We start from the raw sequence: 20,463 nt of genomic DNA, 5'->3' as shown, positions 1-20,463 counted from the left end.
ACATCACATCCAACTTACAGACCTCGGCTTGGTCAACAATACCCTTCCTGTCCAGTAATCGTCGATCGCAGAACACCTCCATCACTTTTTCCTCTTTATAAAGTAAAACAATGAGAATTGAACCAGAATTGAAACCAGAGATTGGAAAGTCTTGACTAGAGCCGAGAGACATCATGTATCAAAAACTGAAGACTCACTAATTACATAACATTGTCTCCGACTTTTAACTTCTGACAACCTCCACACCTGTTCAAAAACCAAACACGTACCTGAATTAATATGCAAATTGGATTATTCTATCACCGTGTCATTTAAAATAGGCGTGATTTCTGCTCCAGGATTTCAGTTTCTCCGAACGGCGCCTCCGCCCTTTCTTTATTTTAAAACTTGACCGGCTGGATTATCAGGAAACTCAATGATTTTAGTTGGCACCACATGAACCGGTGGAGCTCAAAATCAAGTCTAAGGTCTTTCAAGACATGACAATATAGACCATAAAGGTTCTGGGGTTCGAGATAAAGGAGCAGTACGACTTTGTGGGCAAATTAAAAATAATGTCCAGGTGGAAGTTGTGTGTATGGAACATCTGTATATATAAGTAATGCATGGCCAGAGCGGGGATAACGAGGCGTTTTAAGGCCAGTGGGCGCCTGATGATGTAAGTGGGGTCGATGGTTGGATATACATGACTGCATGTTATGGTATAGATAATACGTTTCCATGGTGATTGCCCACAGTTAGCATTAGAAATGGGTGAAGAACGCTCACACATATTCTGCAAATACTAACCAATGCCACATTTTGCCACCTGGAAAAAAAAAGACCCGTTTTCCACCCAAAGTTTCTCTATCCAGTTATGCCATGCGTGTTCCACAGGGGTTGGTGTTATTGTGGGGCAGAGTTCTCTATACAGGGAGCAGGAGTATGACAATTCATATGTCAGGGCTTCGAGTACACTATGAAATACGTACAGGGGCAAAGTTTGTAGGTCGTCGGGCGCATGTACGGATTTGTACGCGGGAGAGCTCTGTATTCTTACGTGCCAAAAGGAAAACTCTAAGTAGGCAACAACTGTCACGGCAGAGCTATGTATACAAGAAGCAGTTCTAAGGAGCGGGCTTGGTGCAGTCTCCATAGAAACCAACAAGCAGGTCCGTGATGAATGGGAGAGTTCCATGCATCGCAGGGGTTGAGCGGTTCTGAATGGGGTGATGTTGTCTGAGTGTCATACATGTCGATACAGTACAGAGGTGCTTATAGTGTCCACCGCGAACAGGGCAAAGCCCAACATACGTTCCCTATGCATTAGAGAGCCCCGTATACAGCCCTGCATGCGCGGGGGAGCTCTGTGTAGAGTGCTACGTGGAGACCGAGACAGGCGTGAGAGTTCTCGGTGGAGCGTGTGCCTTGCAGTGAAGGAGTTAAGGCGATGTGTCTCTTGTGCTGGTGAGGGAGGAGTGATGTTTGAAGGACTTTGAAATCCTCCCGGCTCTCTGTCCCTGTGAATTGTGACATTGCTAGCAGGATGGAGAGGGACAGGCTGTGTCTTATCACCGCAAGGAGGTAGCATGAGAGGGCTGGGTCTCTCCTTTGCTTTATAAAAACCTTGTAGCCCGGTCGTGAGTCTCTCACTCTAATAGAGGGAGGGGGGGAATGAAGGTGAACCCAGGACCACCTGGTGGGGCGACAGCCAAGATGATGAGCTTAGTCCTCCTGGGGCTTTGCTTGGTGGCTTCCACTTCGGATGCCCTGGACAACTCATACCTGCCTGGCGTCTACCCAAAAGACGAGAGCGGCGCACAGACATTTGCCTCGGACTACAACAGTACAGCGGAAAGAATATTTTACATCAGCACAGAAGCCAGCTGGGACTATAACACTAACCTGACGGACTATAACTCACAGCGCCAGGTAAGACGGGGTCCGTGGACTGACCGACACTGTTATAAAAAAAAAAAAAGATGGGGGGGCGGAAGGGATTTAAAAGCCACAAAGGGGAACGTGGTCTTCTATCTGTCTGAGGACCACTTAAAAGCCAGACGGAATTTCTTCCGCTGCCGGCTTGATTTTTTTTTTTTGAACCTTGCAAAAGATGGATCCACAGAGATCGATATAAAATAAAGGTCCAGCAGAAAAAGATAGGAGCCATGGATACCCCGACAGGGATGAGCAAGGTTGGGGAAGAAGGCTAATGTGTTTTGTTTTTTAAGCAGGACGGGGTTAAATTTTTTTAGGTTGTTGTTTATGTGTAAAGTTGTGAGAATGGAATGTGTGTCTGTGATGGGTTACAATGTAACTGGAAATGTCACCCGGGGGTATATGAATCTCCAGCTGTTTGGTCTTCATCAGGATAGGACAGTATATCACCTGAGGGAGGATTTCTAGGTGCCAAGGATAGGCAACTTAATGAATTCCAGATGTTGTGGACTACAACTCCCAACATGCACTGCTTGCTAGGTGTCGTAGTGATATACAGATGTATGATTGGAATCGGCCAGTTAGAAAGTGCTTGTGCCAATGATCAATCCTAGGAGGAAAAAGTTGGTTTACCTGTGGCCCTTTACTGTAACCCCCATCACCCTCAGGCAGAGAGCAGATGGGATCATCTGGCATCAGCTGCAGGGTCACAATCTTAAAATGCAGCCTTTTCTGAGCAGATTCCTGAGGATAGTGTGAGTTGTTGTCCAACAACCATTTATGATAGGGCAGCAAGCAGTGCCAGGCTAATCCTATGAGGTTTGGATTCTTCTATGAAAATTATAACAACAAAAAAACATGCAAAAAAATGACTTTATAGGCAAAGTGGCTCAACATTGGAAATTATGGGGGCAGTTTTTAGCAGACTATTATGGGGTTAGAAATAATCCAGCGATCATTTTTCTGATCACCTCACTGTTGAGGTCTCATACCTGCACTTACATGAATTTTGTTGAAACATCGCTTTATGGATATATTCCAAGTAGGATCAAATATATGCCTTTTCATTTCACTATATTGTAGATTTTGCCTCTTAAATCATCTGTTTTCTATAATAAACCTCTTGCATTGAAAATCCATACAACGAGCTTAAAAAGGATCCAGACTGGGTGTAACGTACATTCAGCCCCTGGTGGCTGTAAATGGTACTGCATGTAAGACACATGAGAAAGCTTCTAATAGCGGCGCAAAATCTTTAACTCTTTAGGGCAGTTCAGGGTGTATTTGCCCCCTGCCGTCCCTCTTCTCTTTGCCTTGGGAGCTCCTTTTTGTAAAGAAATCCCAGGACACTCACTAAACGTACGTTAAATATATAGATATTTTTAAATTATCACTTTAGTTCCTATTTGCTTCTGTCTTTATATATATATTTACATATATATATAATATTTTAACACCGTAATACACTTGTGTTTTTTTTTCTGCAAAACAGACTGTTTTTGGAATTATTTGGATAAGAAATTTTAAACTAGTTGTATGGCCAAAATCGGAAAAATTCCTAATGCCCCTTCTCACTTTAGATAACTTGTATCTAATTTCCCATGTATTATTCATTTTGTATTTGGGGTCCTTACAACAATGTTTTTCATATCTTGATCAAATTAATGATAATTTTCAAAAATATTGTGGTTTTCATTTTAAACCCAGTTGTAGTTTATGCCGCATAATATGATGTTTTCAGGCAGCTGCATATTAGCCATTAGCTCTGTTGTCTGAGCCCCAATCTACTAAACACCCCGACTCCTTATCATACTGCCTGTGGGGAACAATAGAATGGCTCAGTCTTAATCACCTAGCCAGACTCTTTGACTAATGAAAGTCTATGGAGTAACAGACCGACATTACTGTATACAGCGCTAGGGCATTATATTACTGTATACAGCACTGGGGGGTTATTACTGTATACAGCACTGGGGGGTTATTACTGTATACAGCGCTGGGGGTTATTACTGTATACAGTGCTGGGGGGTTATATTACTGTATACAGCGCTAGGGCGTTATATTACTGTATACAGCGCTGGGGAGGTTATTATTGTATACAGCGCTGGGGAGGTTATTACTGTATACAGCGCTGGGGGGGTTATTACTGTATACAGCGCTGGGGGGTTATTACTGTATACAGCGCTGGGGGTTATTATGGTATACAGCGCTGGGGGGGTTATTACTGTATACAGTGCTGGGGGTTATTACTGTATACAGCGCTGGGGGTTATTACTGTATACAGCGCTGGGGGGGTTATTACTGTATACAGCGCTGGGGGGTTATTACTGTATACAGCGCTGGGGGTTATTATGGTATACAGCGCTGGGGGGGTTATTACTGTATACAGTGCTGGGGGGTTATATTACTGTATACAGCGCTGGGGAGGTTATTATTGTATACAGCGCTGGGGAGGTTATTACTGTATACAGCGCTGGGGGGGTTATTACTGTATACAGCGCTGGGGGGTTATTACTGTATACAGCGCTGGGGGTTATTATGGTATACAGCGCTGGGGGGGTTATTACTGTATACAGTGCTGGGGGTTATTACTGTATACAGCGCTGGGGGTTATTACTGTATACAGCGCTGGGGGGGTTATTACTGTATACAGCGCTGGGGGGTTATTACTGTATACAGCGCTGGGGGTTATTATGGTATACAGCGCTGGGGGGGTTATTACTGTATACAGCGCTGGGGGTTATATTACTGTATACAGCACTGGGGGTTATATTACTGTATACAGCGCTGGGGGTTATATTTTTGTATACAGCACTGGGGTTATTACTGTATACAGCGCTGGGGGTTATATTACTGTATACAGCGCTGGGGGGTTATATTACTGTATACAGCGCTGGGGGTTATTACTGTATACAGCGCTGGGGGTTATTACTGTATACAGCGCTGGGGGTTATATTACTGTATACAGCACTGGGGGTTATATTACTGTATACAGCGCTGGGGGTTATATTTTTGTATACAGCACTGGGGTTATTACTGTATACAGCGCTGGGGGTTATATTACTGTATACAGCGCTGGGGGGGTTATATTACTGTATACAGCGCTGGGGGTTATTACTGTATACAGCGCTGGGGGTTATATTACTGTATACAGCGCTGGGGGTTATATTACTGTATACAGCACTGGGGGTTATATTACTGTATACAGCGCTGGGGGTTATATTTTTGTATACAGCACTGGGGTTATTACTGTATACAGCGCTGGGGGTTATATTACTGTATACAGCGCTGGGGGGGTTATTACTGTATACAGCGCTGGGGGTTATATTACTGTATACAGCGCTGGGGGGGTTATTACTGTATACAGCACTGGGGGTTATTACGGTATACAGCGCTGGGAGTTACGCTCAGGGGAACGATGGAGTACTTCACTGTAACAATCATTGCCTTTCTCAGTCTGCACTCGCTTTAGACGTCTGCACTCGTTCTAGCGAATGCCGCCCCCAACGTTGTCCACAAGCTTTCCTTCAATATATTCACAAATACAATATTATTCTCATAAATCTACAAGCTTGTGTTTTCTTGGGGAAAAAGGGCTGCAGGCGAAGAGGAGTTTATCCAGATAAAGAAAGGCAATTAAGGGCTGGAAGCTCACAGGATATTCAGCTGCAGAACTGGGACAAAACAAACCAAAAAAAAAAAACAAAAAAAAGAGGAAAAAATTAAAAAATTAAGCAGTGATGTGAAATGAAACCTGATTTTACTGAGTAGCAAACTAACGAGCTATAATCAGCAGAACGCAACGGTGATTAGACACTAATTGGATGGGACCAAGCAGGCCTGTCGGAAGGGAGATAGGGCGAAGAGAGAGCGATGATTGACTCCGGGACTGGATTAAAGCGTGAAGAGGTTTCCGTGCTGCTTGCATACATGTAAATGGAATAGCTTCAGAGATTTGGGGACTTCTGACCGTCCTAACAATCGACTTCAATAGGCTGGCGTCCGTAATCTTTTCTTGCTTGGCATGTCGCCTACATGTCAGGGGGTGCACATGGATTTTAAAGGGTTATTTTGTACGTAATGGAGGGTAACATGCAAGAGAGCCAGTTCCTATTAAATCTATTGATGTTTAAGGCAGGCTGGGGGCCGAATGAAAGCCCTCGGGGCAGACACCAGCAGATGGTAGCAGCTTTCCCATCAATATTGAGATGGAGGCCAACATGGTGACAGTGGCCACCGGAGAGCGGAAGCAAGAGACGGCATGTCTCCATAGAGAGGACAGTCTGCTCTTCTAACAATGACCCTTGCTAAGCAGTCAAGCTGTTGAGGGATTTATCAATGTATTCACCAAACCTGGGGGTTCAACTTTTCAACCCCCCCCCGACTTCGTTATGTATTAAGAAGGGTCATTCTGAGCGACCTTCTACTAAATTGAGTGATCCTTCTATGACACATATAACAGGTTCTTGTCCTCAAGTTTTCGCGCTTCTCCTCTCCCCGACCCTTACAAAGGCTGCCTGGACCAATCAGCAACGTTCAGCAACTTAACAATATAGGAGAGATAACTTAATGAGGAGGAACAATCCTGCAGATCATGAGAACAGGCAGTTAAAGATGGTTGCTCACGTTGTATCCGCGTAAGGAGGGCTTCTAAGGCAGATTTGTTGCTAATGAGATAGGGTTTATTCAGTGTATAGAAATGTAATATATGGGATATAAGGGGCAGATCTGCTTTATGCTAGAAATGGTGAACGTGTCCATATGTTGCCCTGCGATGGGTGTTTTGGATAAGCAGGCGCCGGGGCGCTCTCGTCACTCCCTCCTATGTGTAGCGTGTTTTGTAGAGATAGGACTATCATAGCATCAAGCTTCTCCTAGCTGGGGGGGCAAAAACCTTTACATAAATGTACCGCATGCAGTAACCATTTAAAGGGATAGGAACGCATGGAAACCATGGAAACCTTCTAAATGTTTAAAGGTCTCTAAAATCCAAGATGTCACATGTTTTTGGGGTGTTTGTAAGGTCCAAACAGTAACAGATTTCTTTGGCCATCAGTTAATAGCCAATTGTTAGGAAATCGAAAGCTCAGGGGTCAAGAATGGTCTCTATCCCTTTAAAAACAGCATCGGCGTCCTACATCTCAAATCCCATCGACGTTCCACAACTCAGATTAATGACATCATATGCAGAAGGAGCAGAACATTAAAACGCTGCGGCGTCTTCTCTACAGACGGTTTGGAATGTTCTGCTTCGGAATGGATAGATCTAATAATATATTATCGACGCTCTTGCTACATACAATAACTAGAGCGGAAAATATCCCAGGGGGTCTCTCTGTGTAATTTGTTATCTCTTCTAGGAGCGGAAGGTGTTGTCCGCACGCATTAACCTTTTCAAGCCGGCAACGCTAACCGAGTTTGCAGATAAACGTATAACTCGGGAAGTCGTGCCAAATCAACGTCTTCGACCGGCTCGTTTGCCCGATGTCCGGCGCGTAGCGCGTTATTAAACAAATAGAGTCGTGAAAAAAAAACATTTTTTATGTTCTTCTCTTTCCCCCCCCCGTTTTTTGTAGATAAATGCCTCTTTGGAGGAACAGGAGTTTAATGAAATATGGGGTTCCAAAGCCAAAGAACTATTCAACGACACCTTCGCAAGCTTCAACGACAGCCAACTCAAGAAAATCATCACTTCCATCTGGACCCTTGGAGCGTCTAACCTGGCTCTGGGAGAGCGTGAAGAGGTGAGGGTTCAACACCTAACACATAAAGAGGACGCTTAGACCTTCTGTGCCTTAAAGGGGCAATAGAATATATATTCACCCCCCTTTTTTTGCCCTATATCCGATACTCCCCCCCACCCTCGAATCCGGTTCCTATTACTTGCTGTAGGATTAATTCAGAAGTGACCTTGATGAGCTGGAAGTAGTTTGCAATAGACCGAGAAAAATACCAGGGAGTCCTTCGGAGAGAGAAAGAAACACTAAATCACAAATTAGTAATACTGCTTCCTTCTAAGAAATTAAAAGGGATGGTAATGCCAGGAAAGCCATATTGAAACAACAAGGAATTAACCCCCCCATATATTAGCCTTATTCTATGCCGTAACATTCACATTGAATACACACGGCTCCTTTCAAGACATTGAACCACCTACATACCACCCAGAGAAGGACTGGTCCTCCAAAACAGGGATACTTGGGCAGTACGGCTAGGGCTCTGCTTACAGTATGTCATTTATGGAGGTGTTTTTTGTCTCCTTTAGTATAACACCATTCTCAGTCAGATGGACAACATCTACTCGACAGCCAAAGTTTGTCCTCCGAACCAGAACACCAACTGCTGGTCCTTGGATCCAGGTACCGTTCTGACCATTCTTCTTCTAACCAATATTACATGTGCTGAATAAATATAAATGCGTGTCTATATGATACGATACGGTATATGTTATGGCTCCTCCCCTTTGCGACGACACGATGGAGAATATGCAAATTTACCCATTCTCAATGGAAGCAGGTTAATTAAAAATGAGGTCATATTGTGATGTCACATGGGATAAATCCCCACCAAATACTTTTCTATAGATTTTTTTTTTGGATGTTTGGAGAAATCGACAGATAAATATCTATCAGTTTCCATAGTGACTGCTCCAGATTTAGCCTTCCGATCTGGAACGTCTCAAGTTCGGCCTTTATGACCATTTTATTGAATTTTTTTAAAAAAACAATGTTTTGCAAACATTCGTATTCCTTGAAATCTGGAATAGAAATAGATTAGCGGAAGGAGACGCGACGAGTCCTGATATCATGGAATTCCGAATTCCTATCATTTACACCCAGGAACGCACAGAGCTCTTGGCAGACGCTGTCAATATGTGTAAGCATTTTGGGAACTTAACCAAAATGTTGTAAATTAACCAAAAGTAACTGTGCGTGTCGATGATAAGTAAAGCTCAACAGAATGGTTCTCCCAGCCCGAAAAATGGGTGGGAAGAGCTACTTTGTACCCCCGGGAAACTTGCGGGAAAAACCTTGAAGCTGATGTCGCTGGCTCGGCAACTTTACAGCTTATGACATCATAAGTCACCTGGTATTTCAGTCTATCTATCCAGATTTTGAGGACCGTGTGCTGTTTACATGTTACAATATGTTACAATGTCACATGCAATCATTTGCGTTTCCAGATTTGACCGAAATCATGGCTACGTCTCGAAGCTACAAGAAGTTGCTCTACGCCTGGGAGGGCTGGCATGACGCAGCAGGCATTCCCCTGAAGAGCAAATACGAGCGATTTGTACAGCTTAGCAATAAAGCTTATAAACAGGACGGTAAGAGCGAGGACAGGGGTTATCACCACAATAACACGCCGCCTCGGGGCAGATTCTCAGGGTTTTACCCCAGTCTCAGGGTCTCGGGGTGAAGGGGCAGATTGCTTTAGCATTGAACACTGTGATACTACTGAATTCATGTTTTTTTTAAGCATTATAATTTTATTAATATGATTTTTTTTACAAACCTGGAAATATATTAATTTCCTTTTTTGGAAGCCACAAGGAGCACAAACAATAAGTGGTTCCCTGCTTCCCTCTAGTGGTGGTGACGTGTACTGCAGAATTCCGAGGGTATTCGTTTGGCAGGGTCGGTGTTCATTGGCATTTGTCTTTTATTATGTTTTTGGAGGCTGCTGTAATACATTCAATAAAAAAAATAAAACACACGCCAAAAACTAAATATAAATAAAGCCAAGCATGACTTCTTATGTCTCCTATTCATTATTAGCTGCCCACTACATGTATGGACACTCCTTATTTTAGACTAACTCAACTTAGAACGATTAACATGTCCACCAGGTCTCCGGTTTAGATCTCAAGTTACATCACAGCAGATTTGTGTTTACATCATACTGACTTCTCAATATTAGGTTTTTGACCCGTAGCAATGTCACACGGATCTACGGTATGTTCCCTTCCATTGAAACATCCTCCTGCATTCTGCCATCTTTTGTCAAGCAGGACACTTGAGATAACCGTGTGTCTTCCTTTCCCCTACAGGATACAAGGACACGGGAGAATATTGGCGTTCCTGGTATGCATCTTCCACATTTGAGGAAGATCTGGAGAACTTGTACCACCAGCTGGAGCCTCTTTACCTTAATCTGCACGCCTTTGTGCGCAGGAAGCTCTATGAGCGTTATGGACCCAAATACATTAACCTGAAGGGCCCAATCCCAGCGCATCTGCTTGGTGGGTACTCAGGAGCGCACGATTCTGTTTCACAGATCCTCAAAGCAATGTTTTTGGCCTTAATTTCAAATAAATCTTACTAAACGTTTTATCTCCACCAATGTCATCCATGGCCGATGAGTTCCAACCAATCATTGATCCAATATCAAGCGATATTCTTTTTTCCTGTGAAAAATTGAGTTGGTTTTGGATCTTTATTTTTTTAGTAAAAAAAAAGTATAAAAGGTTAGGACAATTCTGTAAAAAAAACCATATATAATCTAAAAGATCTAAAAGTGATCCTGAGGTGTGTTGTTTGTGCCCATCAGGTAATATGTGGTCACAACAGTGGAACAACATCTATGATATGATGGTCCCCTATCCCAACAAGACCAACGTGGACGTTACGAATACAATGAGGGAACAGGTAATAAATGCCGGTGTTCCTGTACAATGACTGCTGTTGTGATTGCTCTATGATTGAGGCAAAATATATTAATTAGGTGATAGGAGATTTTTCTGCACGTGGTCCTTTGGTTTGACCAACCCAAAAAGCACTTTGGTGGCTTATTTCAGTCTCTAAACATTTTGTCCAGGGTTGGAATGCGACACATATGTTCAAAGTCTCTGAGGAGTTCTTCACCTCTCTGGGTCTACTTGAGATGCCACAGGAGTTTTGGGACAAGTCGATGCTTGAGAAGCCTTCAGATGGACGAGAGGTGGTTTGCCACGCATCTGCCTGGGACTTCTACAACAGGAAGGACTTTAGGTGAGTCAGTGGAAGCCACAACTTGTGAAACTTACCATTTTAGGATTTAAGAACTGTTTTCCATAGACATATTCAATTTTTTGGCCATTTGTCAATGGGGAAAGTCACCCCCGATCACAAGACCTTCTACACCGATGAACTTTGCTATAGTGACGACAAACAAGTCAAACAATTGTCCGTCACTGTTATCTGCTTTGTCGTGTTTGTTACTACTGTTCCATTTCACAAATGCTACAAACATATAAGCATACTGTCTTAGAGACCCAAATTCCAGATTAAATTGTCTTCTTTCCTATACATTTTACTGCTTCCATAGAATAAAACAATGTACCACGGTTACCATGGAACAGCTGTTCACTGTCCACCACGAGATGGGCCACGTGGAGTATTATTTGCAATACAAGGACCAACCAGTCACGTTCCGTCGAGGGGCAAACCCAGGCTTCCATGAGGCCATAGGAGACGTGCTCTCTCTGTCGGTGTCTACCCCAGGCCATCTAAAAACCATTGGCCTCCTCAATGAAGTCACAAATGACCAAGGTGAGTCTGGAGCTTAAACGTCTGGAGCCCTGTAGCTTGACCTCCATTCTTTATCTTATTCTAACCCGCCAGAGGTTTTGAGATCTAGGAGTTTTTCACATGCTTTCAGCTCATTGTGTAATTTTTGTAATTGTGTCCCTTTCTGCTTCCTAGAGAGTGATATCAATTACTTACTGAAAATGGCTTTGGAGAAAATCGCCTTCTTGCCCTTTGGATTTCTGATTGACCAATGGAGATGGAACGTCTTCAACGGCCGTACACCTCCTAACCGATACAACTATGATTGGTGGAACCTCAGGTATGTTTTTGGCAACAGTAGCAAAGACGAGGAGAACTAAAAACCTCATTAATGTGACACGATAGTTGTCCATCTCATGGAAATTTCCATGTGACTCCAGCTTCAACACTCTAATCAGACTCCATAAAGACTGACACTTTATTACCTTCAAAAGAGTTGGCTGACTCTTTTCTGTTTCTCAGAACCAAATACCAAGGAATCTGTCCACCGGTGGCAAGAAATGAAACCCAATTTGACGCAGGAGCCAAATTTCATATCCCAGGCAACACCCCGTACATCAGGTAACATTACCACCCTAGCCTTGTATAGGTTTAACTTGGGTTGAGCTTTAAAAATTGTGAAGTTTGTCCCAGAGGCTTTAAACCTAAATACATTACAAATTCTTATGCCATTAGGACCAATATCATAGATGTCACTTGACTTTCTCGTCTGCACCAATAACCTGGCTTGACTCACTGGAGTATCATGGCTCCTTTTCTTATGTTTCAGGTACTTTGTGAGTTTTGTGTTGCAATTCCAATTCCACAAAGCGCTCTGTTCGGCAGCCAAACAAACAGGTCCCTTGCACACTTGTGACATCTACCGCTCAGCAGATGCTGGGAAGCTTCTCAGGTGAGAACATTGCGTTGGGTCGGTGGCACTCGAACTCACAATGCTGAACGTTGCCTGTCTTGCTAATGGTGAATCCCTCTGCCATTCTTTTAGTGATGTTCTCCGGGTTGGATCCTCCAAGCCCTGGCAGGAGATCCTGTTAAATATGACCGGAACTGATAAGATGGACGTTGGACCTCTGCTGGAATATTTCGAACCAGTCACTAACTGGCTGAAAGAGCAGAACAGCAAGTATAATGAGACCCTTGGCTGGCCAGACTATGCATGGACCCCACCTATTCCTGATGGATACCCTGGAGACATCGGTAAGACCTTTGGGATCACTAATGGCTGGTAATCGTGTCACAATAATAGCTCCAAACATGGATTTTCCCATTCTTCCTATATCAGCTAAATATCTGTGTACAAGAGTTCCCCAGAATGGGATGATTAATTCTAAAATTGGTTCAATTTTTACATTGCTTGACTCTCTATTTCTTTAAAGAGAAAATAGCGAATGAGATACAAGCCGACGACTTCCTAGAAAATTACACCAAGACGGCAGAGGTCGTGTGGAACGCATACACTGAGGCATCATGGGAATACAATACCAACATCACTGAGCACAACAGGCTAATCATGGTGAGGACGTCTCTCTGAACTATGACCTCATAGACTTTTGAGTTACTGCATCATCACGTGATAAGAGATGGTATCCCTGGTTAACGATGCATTAACATTGGTAAGGGGTTTCGAGAGAGGGAAAGGGATCCGGATTCAGCCATGCAATGGGATATCCACACCATATTGATGTGCCTAACGATATGGAAGTGTTCCTTTGGGTCGGAGTAGTCCAACCTGGCTTTCTTCTTTCCCTTGTAGCTGGATAAGAATCTGGAAATGTCTGCTCACACTCTAGAATATGGGCTGCAAGCAAGAAACTATGACTACAGCGATTTCCGAAGCGCAGAGACACAGCGCTTACTGAGGAAACTCAGCGAGATTGATAAAGCTGCCCTGCCGGAAAATGAGCAGAAAGAGGTGAGACATGAAAAAGAGAAAAAGAGATAAAAAGAGAACCCAACAGTGGTCCAAAAGGGAAGAGATATGATTATAAATTTATGGTACGAAAGTTCTAAATATGAAAAACTCAACGAGGAATCCAGTGGAATGTTTCCACTTTCGCTCTACACTTTGCAGTAGAATGGATCTCTGTAAATATAGCAAAAAAAAGTTTCACTGATTCAATTATTTGTTATTTCTGTTTCATTACAGCTGAACCAAATACTTTCCAATATGGAAACCACATACAGCGTGGCCAAAGTGTGCAAGAATGAAACAACATGCCTTCCGCTCGATCCAGGTGAGAGAGTGGAAAATGTCATCTCCATCTCTGTCCACGTATAGCTTGCGAGTTGGCCAACGGGAGATCCCTGACCAAATCTGGAGTGTTGGCAACTATGAAAGACATGATATACGAAATATTGAATTATTTGCCCAGGGGTTATTTAGTATCGGTCCATCAGCAAAAGACATCCAGATATTTATCTGTTCCCTAGTTTGATTACATGGTATGCAATGGGAAACATTTGTTTTGACACCTCCGTGTATCTCTTCCCATCTTTCTTCAGATCTAACGGAAATCATGGCCCAGTCGCGGGACTACGATGAGCTGCTCTTTGCCTGGAAGGGGTGGAGAGACGCTTCTGGCAAGAAAATCCGATCTGACTTTAATAGATACGTGGAGTTGACCAACAAGGCAGCTCAGCTTAATGGTAAAAAAAAAAGGCTTTTTTAAATTTTGTTGGGTATTTTTTTTTCTTCTTCTCCGGAATGAGAATTCCATGAAATATATTGGATTGGACACCTTGGGCTGACATGTTTTTCTTGTCGCCGGAAGATAATTTGGATTTTTTTTTCTTCTTTTTGGAGAAGAACTCTCACTGCCCATGGCATGTCTGTTATATATAAAAGTTTTTTGGACAGACATGTTTTATTATCTGTTCATGCCCTGACTCTTTTGTCCAGGTTATGCCGATAATGGTGAATATTGGAGGTCCTGGTACGAGACTCCCACACTGGAAAGCGACTTGGAAAACCTTTACCAGGAGCTCCAACCTCTGTATCTGAATCTGCATGCGTACGTACGAAGAGCGCTCCACAAGAAGTATGGAGACCAGAAAATTAATCTGAATGGACCCATTCCTGCACACCTTCTGGGTAAGTCCTAGACCTCTGCTCTCTCTAATGAGAACGTTTCAAGTTCATTGATGGCTTTTCAGATATCGTTTGCGCAGGAACATATTTTGACTGATAATCATTGACCGGCACAAAGGGAAACATTGTTAAAGTTTTTCCTTTTAAACATTAAGCAGAAGGTGACTCTTATTGTCAAAGAATGAGAATATGTTGAGCGACGTTTGTACTATTCTTTTCTTTTGTAGGCAACATGTGGGCTCAGTCCTGGTCAAACATATTCGACCTTGTTGTCCCATATCCTGATGCCTCCAAAGTGGACGCCACTCCGGCAATGTTAGCCCAGGTGAGGAAGTTACGGAAGAAAAAATATACTTACAAACCCTTGTAATAACTTACCGACGCTAGGAAGTTGCGATGAAAAAGACACACGTGGTTCCTAGATGTCATAATCAGAGCAAGGTTTATTATAGTTCTTTTAATGCCGACTCCATTGTCTGTAGAATTGGACCGCCAAGAGAATGTTCGAGGAATCTGATAACTTTTTCGTCTCCCTCGGATTGATCCCCATGCCTCAAGAATTTTGGGACAAGTCTATGATTGAGAAGCCCGCTGATCGGGAGGTGGTATGCCACGCATCCGCCTGGGACTTCTACAACCGAAAAGACTTCAGGTACTTTTGCCTCATCTCTTATTATTATAGACTATAACGGTCTATATAGTCAGTATTTAGTCAGTACGTAGTCGGTATATAGTCATTATATGGAACGGTTTTAAAAAAATGTATATTTATTATCAAATCTCATTCTGAGAAGGTGGTAGATGAGTGGAACAGCCTCCCAACAGAAGTGGTAGAGGGTAATACAGTGAGGGAATGTAAACATGCATGGGATAGGCAACGACTGAGACCAACGACTGATGGAAGGAAAGGGAAGCTGAGTCTTGGATAGAAAGACACCAAAATATGTGTTATCGCAGTTAGCGTCCGCTGGTACTCTTGTCATTTAGTGCTCGGTTTCACCGGTTGATTAGCTCTCTTGAGATAATGAACTACATACCCTTTCTCTGCTGCGATAGAACAAATTGTCTACCCGTCAGGGTCTTCAGAGCGGATAATTAATTGAACCTTAAGAGATAACATCTGAAAGGGCTTCACGCTGAACTTCTGCACCATAAAAAAGAACAATGATTAAGCCCCCATCTGAACTCACAGTAAGGTCTCCGCAACGTTGGTATTACCTAATTAAGGCCAACATGATTATTGAAATAAAATACTTGAGGCAATCAAAGCACATTCTGGGTTAACTAAAGTTTGAATGTTCTGCTGAGTCGTTAGAAGATCATTTACACCGAAAATGATGTTTGTTTGGAATATGTGCTTCTCATGTGACAGCCGTGACATTCTAATGACATAGAAGCTCGGAATGTGCTGTAGATAAGAGCCATTGAGTCCACCTAGCGGGATGTACCTACGGTTCCCGCTGTCCTTCACCACCTGTCAGTGAAGCTGGAGGTTCCTACTTTGGCCACCGCTGGTTCGGTTTCATTCTTTGCCGTGCTCGCTAACATATCACTTCTTATTTCAGGATCAAGCAATGCACAGTGATCAATATGGACGACCTCATCACAGTCCACCACGAGATGGGACACGTTCAGTACTTCTTACAGTATAAGGATCTGCCAATCTCTTTCCGCGAAGGAGCCAACCCCGGGTTCCATGAAGCTATCGGAGATGTCCTGGCGCTGTCTGTCTCCACACCGCAACATCTTCACAGTATTGGCCTTCTGGATTCAGTACAGAACAACATGGGTAAGATGGTTATTGTCTCTGACTGTGTTGTTGGTAGTATAGCCCCTATGTTGGTTTTAAGGACATCAGTGTAGGACGAAAAAATAATAACAATTGGAGTAGTGACTCTTACATTATGATCTTCAAACCACGGGTGGTCCACTGATCAAGGTGGACTTGAGCATAAAAAGACTAAAAACATAGGGAAAGCTAAAAAAATGGATTTTGAAAAAATGAACAGTTTCTTTTCTAGAATGTTGGGTTTTGTGTTACTTTTTCAGATCTGTTTATGTATATTTAAGACTTCAGGAATTAGCACGAAGTATAGAAGTGGACCTTTGGAGTTTCAGAGCCTTTCTAGATCCATCCTAAGCTGCGAAATTTTAGAAAACAGTTTTCTAGATCATAAAGAACGAATACCAAAATAATGGGCGCGTCATAGGAAAAAAATAAAAACATCCTACTAAAATGATGTGTTCAGTTTAATAAGTGATAAAGTGCTTACAATGATTGTGTATATGGACGTATTTTATACGTATTCCTGTATGGAGGCAATTAGGTTTTTTACCTCGACAATGTTATCTGTGTTTTATAGATATTGTAGGAATTTGTATCTCTGGAATGTTGCTTATTAATAAAATACATAGAAGTAAAGGATATTGTGATTGGGTGTTTGTGATCGAATGTGAAGTTTTTAATAATAATTCTGTGTCTGATTTCAGAGAGTGATATTAACTACCTTATGAGCGTTGCGCTGGATAAAATCGCCTTCCTGCCTTTTGGCTACCTGATGGACCAATGGAGGTGGAAGGTGTTTGACGGCAGGACCCCCAATTCGGAGTACAACCAGCAGTGGTGGAATCTCAGGTGGGGGTTTTTGGGTTTTTTTTTGTAGAAAACCACAAAACCAGATTAAAATAATGAAGCAATTGCTATTCCTAAAGACTGGGTCTTCTGAGAGCTGAGAACAACCGCTAGAAGGTTCTTCAAAGTTCTACGGAACACAGAAGAACAGTTGGCCACTAATGGACCAAAAATACAGGTTAAAAAAATATCAAAGTGCTATCAGTTAGTTTTTATATTGCTTTTAAATAAGTTGCCTCATAATATATCAAGATGATAATTTCTATATATATACAAGACCAATGTATCTAATCTATTTTTCTTTTTCAGATTGAAGTATCAGGGTCTCTGTCCTCCAGTATTAAGATCTGAAAGCGATTTTGACCCTGGGGCAAAATTCCACATCCCGTCGAGTGTCCCTTACATCAGGTAACTAAATTGCCCCATGAAACAGGACCAGGTTCTGCATTCTGCAGTACGAAGCTACTGACGTTGTAAAGTGTGGCGGTGTTATGATATTTAATAGCGCGTGACCGGGTTGTGACTTTGCTTTGGGCTGATTCCGCTCCCGTCTCTCTCCTCTTAGATATTTCATCAGTTTCGTAATTCAGTTCCAGTTCCATGAAGCTCTTTGCAAGGCAGCTAACCAGCAGGGGCCGCTGTATAAATGTGACATCTACAGGTCTAAAGAAGCAGGAAAACTGCTCGGGTGAGTGTCATTAAAGAGATGATATAGTTACTATCCTTGAAAGCATCTAGAATGCTTTGGTTAATGTTCCCAGGCTTTTAAGCTCTTGTTCATAAATGGGAACTTCACTTTGTGGACATGCGAGTTCTGGCTTTTCTCTAGATTATGTCGCTTCGATTTGTGGTTTCATCCCGTAGCCAATAGTTCTTAAAAGCAGTAAACATAACCTCGATCTCTGATCCAACCATATCTGTATGTGATATAGCAGTCAGAGTTACAGAGCTTGTTGAGATGGCACCATTATTGGCATGTGCTCATGAAGCATTCATCTAGACTGTGGTGTTAAACCAAATATAAAAAATATCACAAAGGTTCATCTATAACAGATATTTAGACAAAAACACAGTAACATACAATAAATGAGTGGCAGCCCAACATACAATGCAGCACTTTCCAAGACTAACCTGCAACCAAAAGGCCAAACGTAACCCAGCACACCTCCGATTGCCCCATCCATGCAGGATGGTTGGCAGAGAAAAGATTTTTCACTGGAGGTATGTCCTTGTTAACATATCAAAAGACACATGTGATACAGGAAGAGTTCAACTGCCAAAAACATTGACAACAATACTTGTTATGTCACAACATAGACACCAGGCCAGTGGAGGTCATGAGAACCATCAGTTGGGTTTGGTGATGTGAATGGTTATCAGTCACCAATGTTTTTGTTTTTATCATTAGAGATGCCATGAAGTTGGGTAACAGCAAACCCTGGCCCGATGCCATGGAGCTCATTACCGGGCAGCGTAACATGTCGGCATCTTCCCTCCTGAAATACTTTGAGCCATTGACCAACTGGCTGATTGAACAAAATAGAAAGAATGGAGAAACCCTTGGGTGGCCAGAGTACAACTGGAGTCCAGGTAATAAAACAAGAGAAATATTGAGATTTAGCCTCATGCAGATAAAACGAGCATTCATTTAACTCTAGGTACAATATGCTGTATGTTAACTGTCTATAATAATTATATTTTAGTATCTATTCACAAGTGTTGTAGAAGACCTTATCAAAGACCTGTGAGTCTTCATGGTTAAAAGTTTGACCACCAAGTACTTGAAATAGTAGACTTTTAATGGCCGAAAAAGCTAATCTTGATATTTCTCTTATGTTTAATGTCTTTTTCTACTCCGCTTATACAGCTATATCCCAGCCGCCAACATCCAATCCAACAACAGCTCGGCCAGCAACTTCTGGGCCGGCGCACACAGAACTTCCACCACAGAACAAAGTTGACTTCCTCGGATTGTCCCTGAGCAAGAGTGAAGCATCTGCTGGCCAGTGGATTCTGCTGGCATTGTCATTGGTCTTGGTCATCGCCTGCATTTTCTTGGGTTATAAGTTCTCAAAGATGAAACGCAACACTAAGAAGTCTATTTCTGAACTGGAACTCAAATAATAGAGAGTATCCCCAACTGGAATAACGGCCTCCTTTGTCTGAGGTCTTGGGGACACCTAGCGTATGAGATCCACCAAGAAGGAACCTTCCTGACTATGCAAAGAACTTAATCCATGAAAGACCAATCCACTAGCGCCTTGAAGCCTACAAATGAAAAGACGAACTGTGAAACAGGTGCTGACGGGGAAGGGGGTGGGGGTGGGGAACACTTGGGCAAAGGGGGAAAGAGTTTTAATTCTGTTATTGAGACCACGATCTTCTGAGATCTTTTCTCCAACGGGAGCAATAAAATGTTTAATATGTGGGAGAAAAAAAAGTCTATTTTCACTTTCCTGAAAGGTTCATAAATATTCACAAATTACACTGTGAATATTTTTCGGTCGTCAGGTGTTGAAGGTCTTGCCATAATGATAAAATTAAATTTCCTACTACTTGGTATAAATGTGGTAACATTCCAGGACAGACAGCAGAACTTTTATATATTAATATATATTTATTATATTAATGAAATATTATTGTCCCGTGGAAATGATCGGTTTTTTTTAATTTGCGATGTTACCCTTGGTCGACTTCAATATTTATACAGAATTATTCATTATTTGAACAAAAAGATTAAAAATGAATCTTTAATTTAAAGAAAAACAACAACAACATTTACCAACACAATACAACCTTCATGACCAAGGTCAAGTTGTCCCCTTTCCTTAGGGTAACTCTTTCTCGAAGCATTGACATTGACCCAAGCATTAGGTCAACAGCTCTGCCACCGGCACACCAATGGAGTAAACTTGGCCGCACGCATTAGATATTCTCTAATTTGGATTATGTTTTTTTTTGCGTCCACGTAAACTTTTAATACAGTAATACCCTATATCTGTCGCTACAAACCCATCATGTTTCATCATGTTAGGAGGTCTGTACCCATTTGGCCAAACAGATCTAGATCAAAACTTCCATGGTAAAGTTTAGTGCCAGCGATACTGGTTTTATTATTGAGAATGTATTGCAGTTTTTTAATTGGGATGCCACGGTGCCAAGATTTAATGGGAACACAGTTGGAGCGAGTGTCCGATCATCCTGGTGATCTATAATGACGAGCGGACAGCTGCTAGCTCTGACATCAACTCCCATGTCGGCCACTGAAACACATGCTC

The 20,463-nt window shown here is 42.4% G+C and overlaps 1 protein-coding gene across 1 annotated transcript; it reads left to right on the top strand.

Annotated features, from left to right (window-relative positions):
* The first annotated feature begins 1,607 nt into the window (after nucleotides 1–1,607).
* Nucleotides 1,608–19,625, top strand: ACE (angiotensin I converting enzyme). The gene is made up of 25 exons (XM_053454005.1): nucleotides 1,608–1,911; nucleotides 7,494–7,661; nucleotides 8,183–8,276; nucleotides 9,101–9,244; nucleotides 9,968–10,159; nucleotides 10,468–10,565; nucleotides 10,735–10,907; nucleotides 11,224–11,447; nucleotides 11,601–11,745; nucleotides 11,928–12,026; nucleotides 12,235–12,357; nucleotides 12,451–12,662; nucleotides 12,842–12,978; nucleotides 13,219–13,377; nucleotides 13,612–13,699; nucleotides 13,968–14,111; nucleotides 14,365–14,556; nucleotides 14,781–14,878; nucleotides 15,036–15,205; nucleotides 16,119–16,342; nucleotides 17,044–17,188; nucleotides 17,495–17,593; nucleotides 17,751–17,873; nucleotides 18,594–18,775; nucleotides 19,053–19,625. The coding sequence occupies exons 1-25, from the start codon at nucleotides 1,654–1,656 to the stop codon at nucleotides 19,307–19,309; spliced, it is 3,948 nt and encodes a 1,315-aa protein (XP_053309980.1). The 5' UTR covers nucleotides 1,608–1,653; the 3' UTR covers nucleotides 19,310–19,625.
* Nucleotides 19,626–20,463: the final 838 nt, after the last annotated feature.

This window comes from Spea bombifrons, chromosome 13, assembly GCF_027358695.1.
Source record: "Spea bombifrons isolate aSpeBom1 chromosome 13, aSpeBom1.2.pri, whole genome shotgun sequence".
Classification (NCBI taxonomy): Eukaryota; Metazoa; Chordata; class Amphibia; order Anura; family Pelobatidae; genus Spea; species Spea bombifrons.
This window is presented reverse-complemented; position numbering and strand designations above follow the sequence as displayed.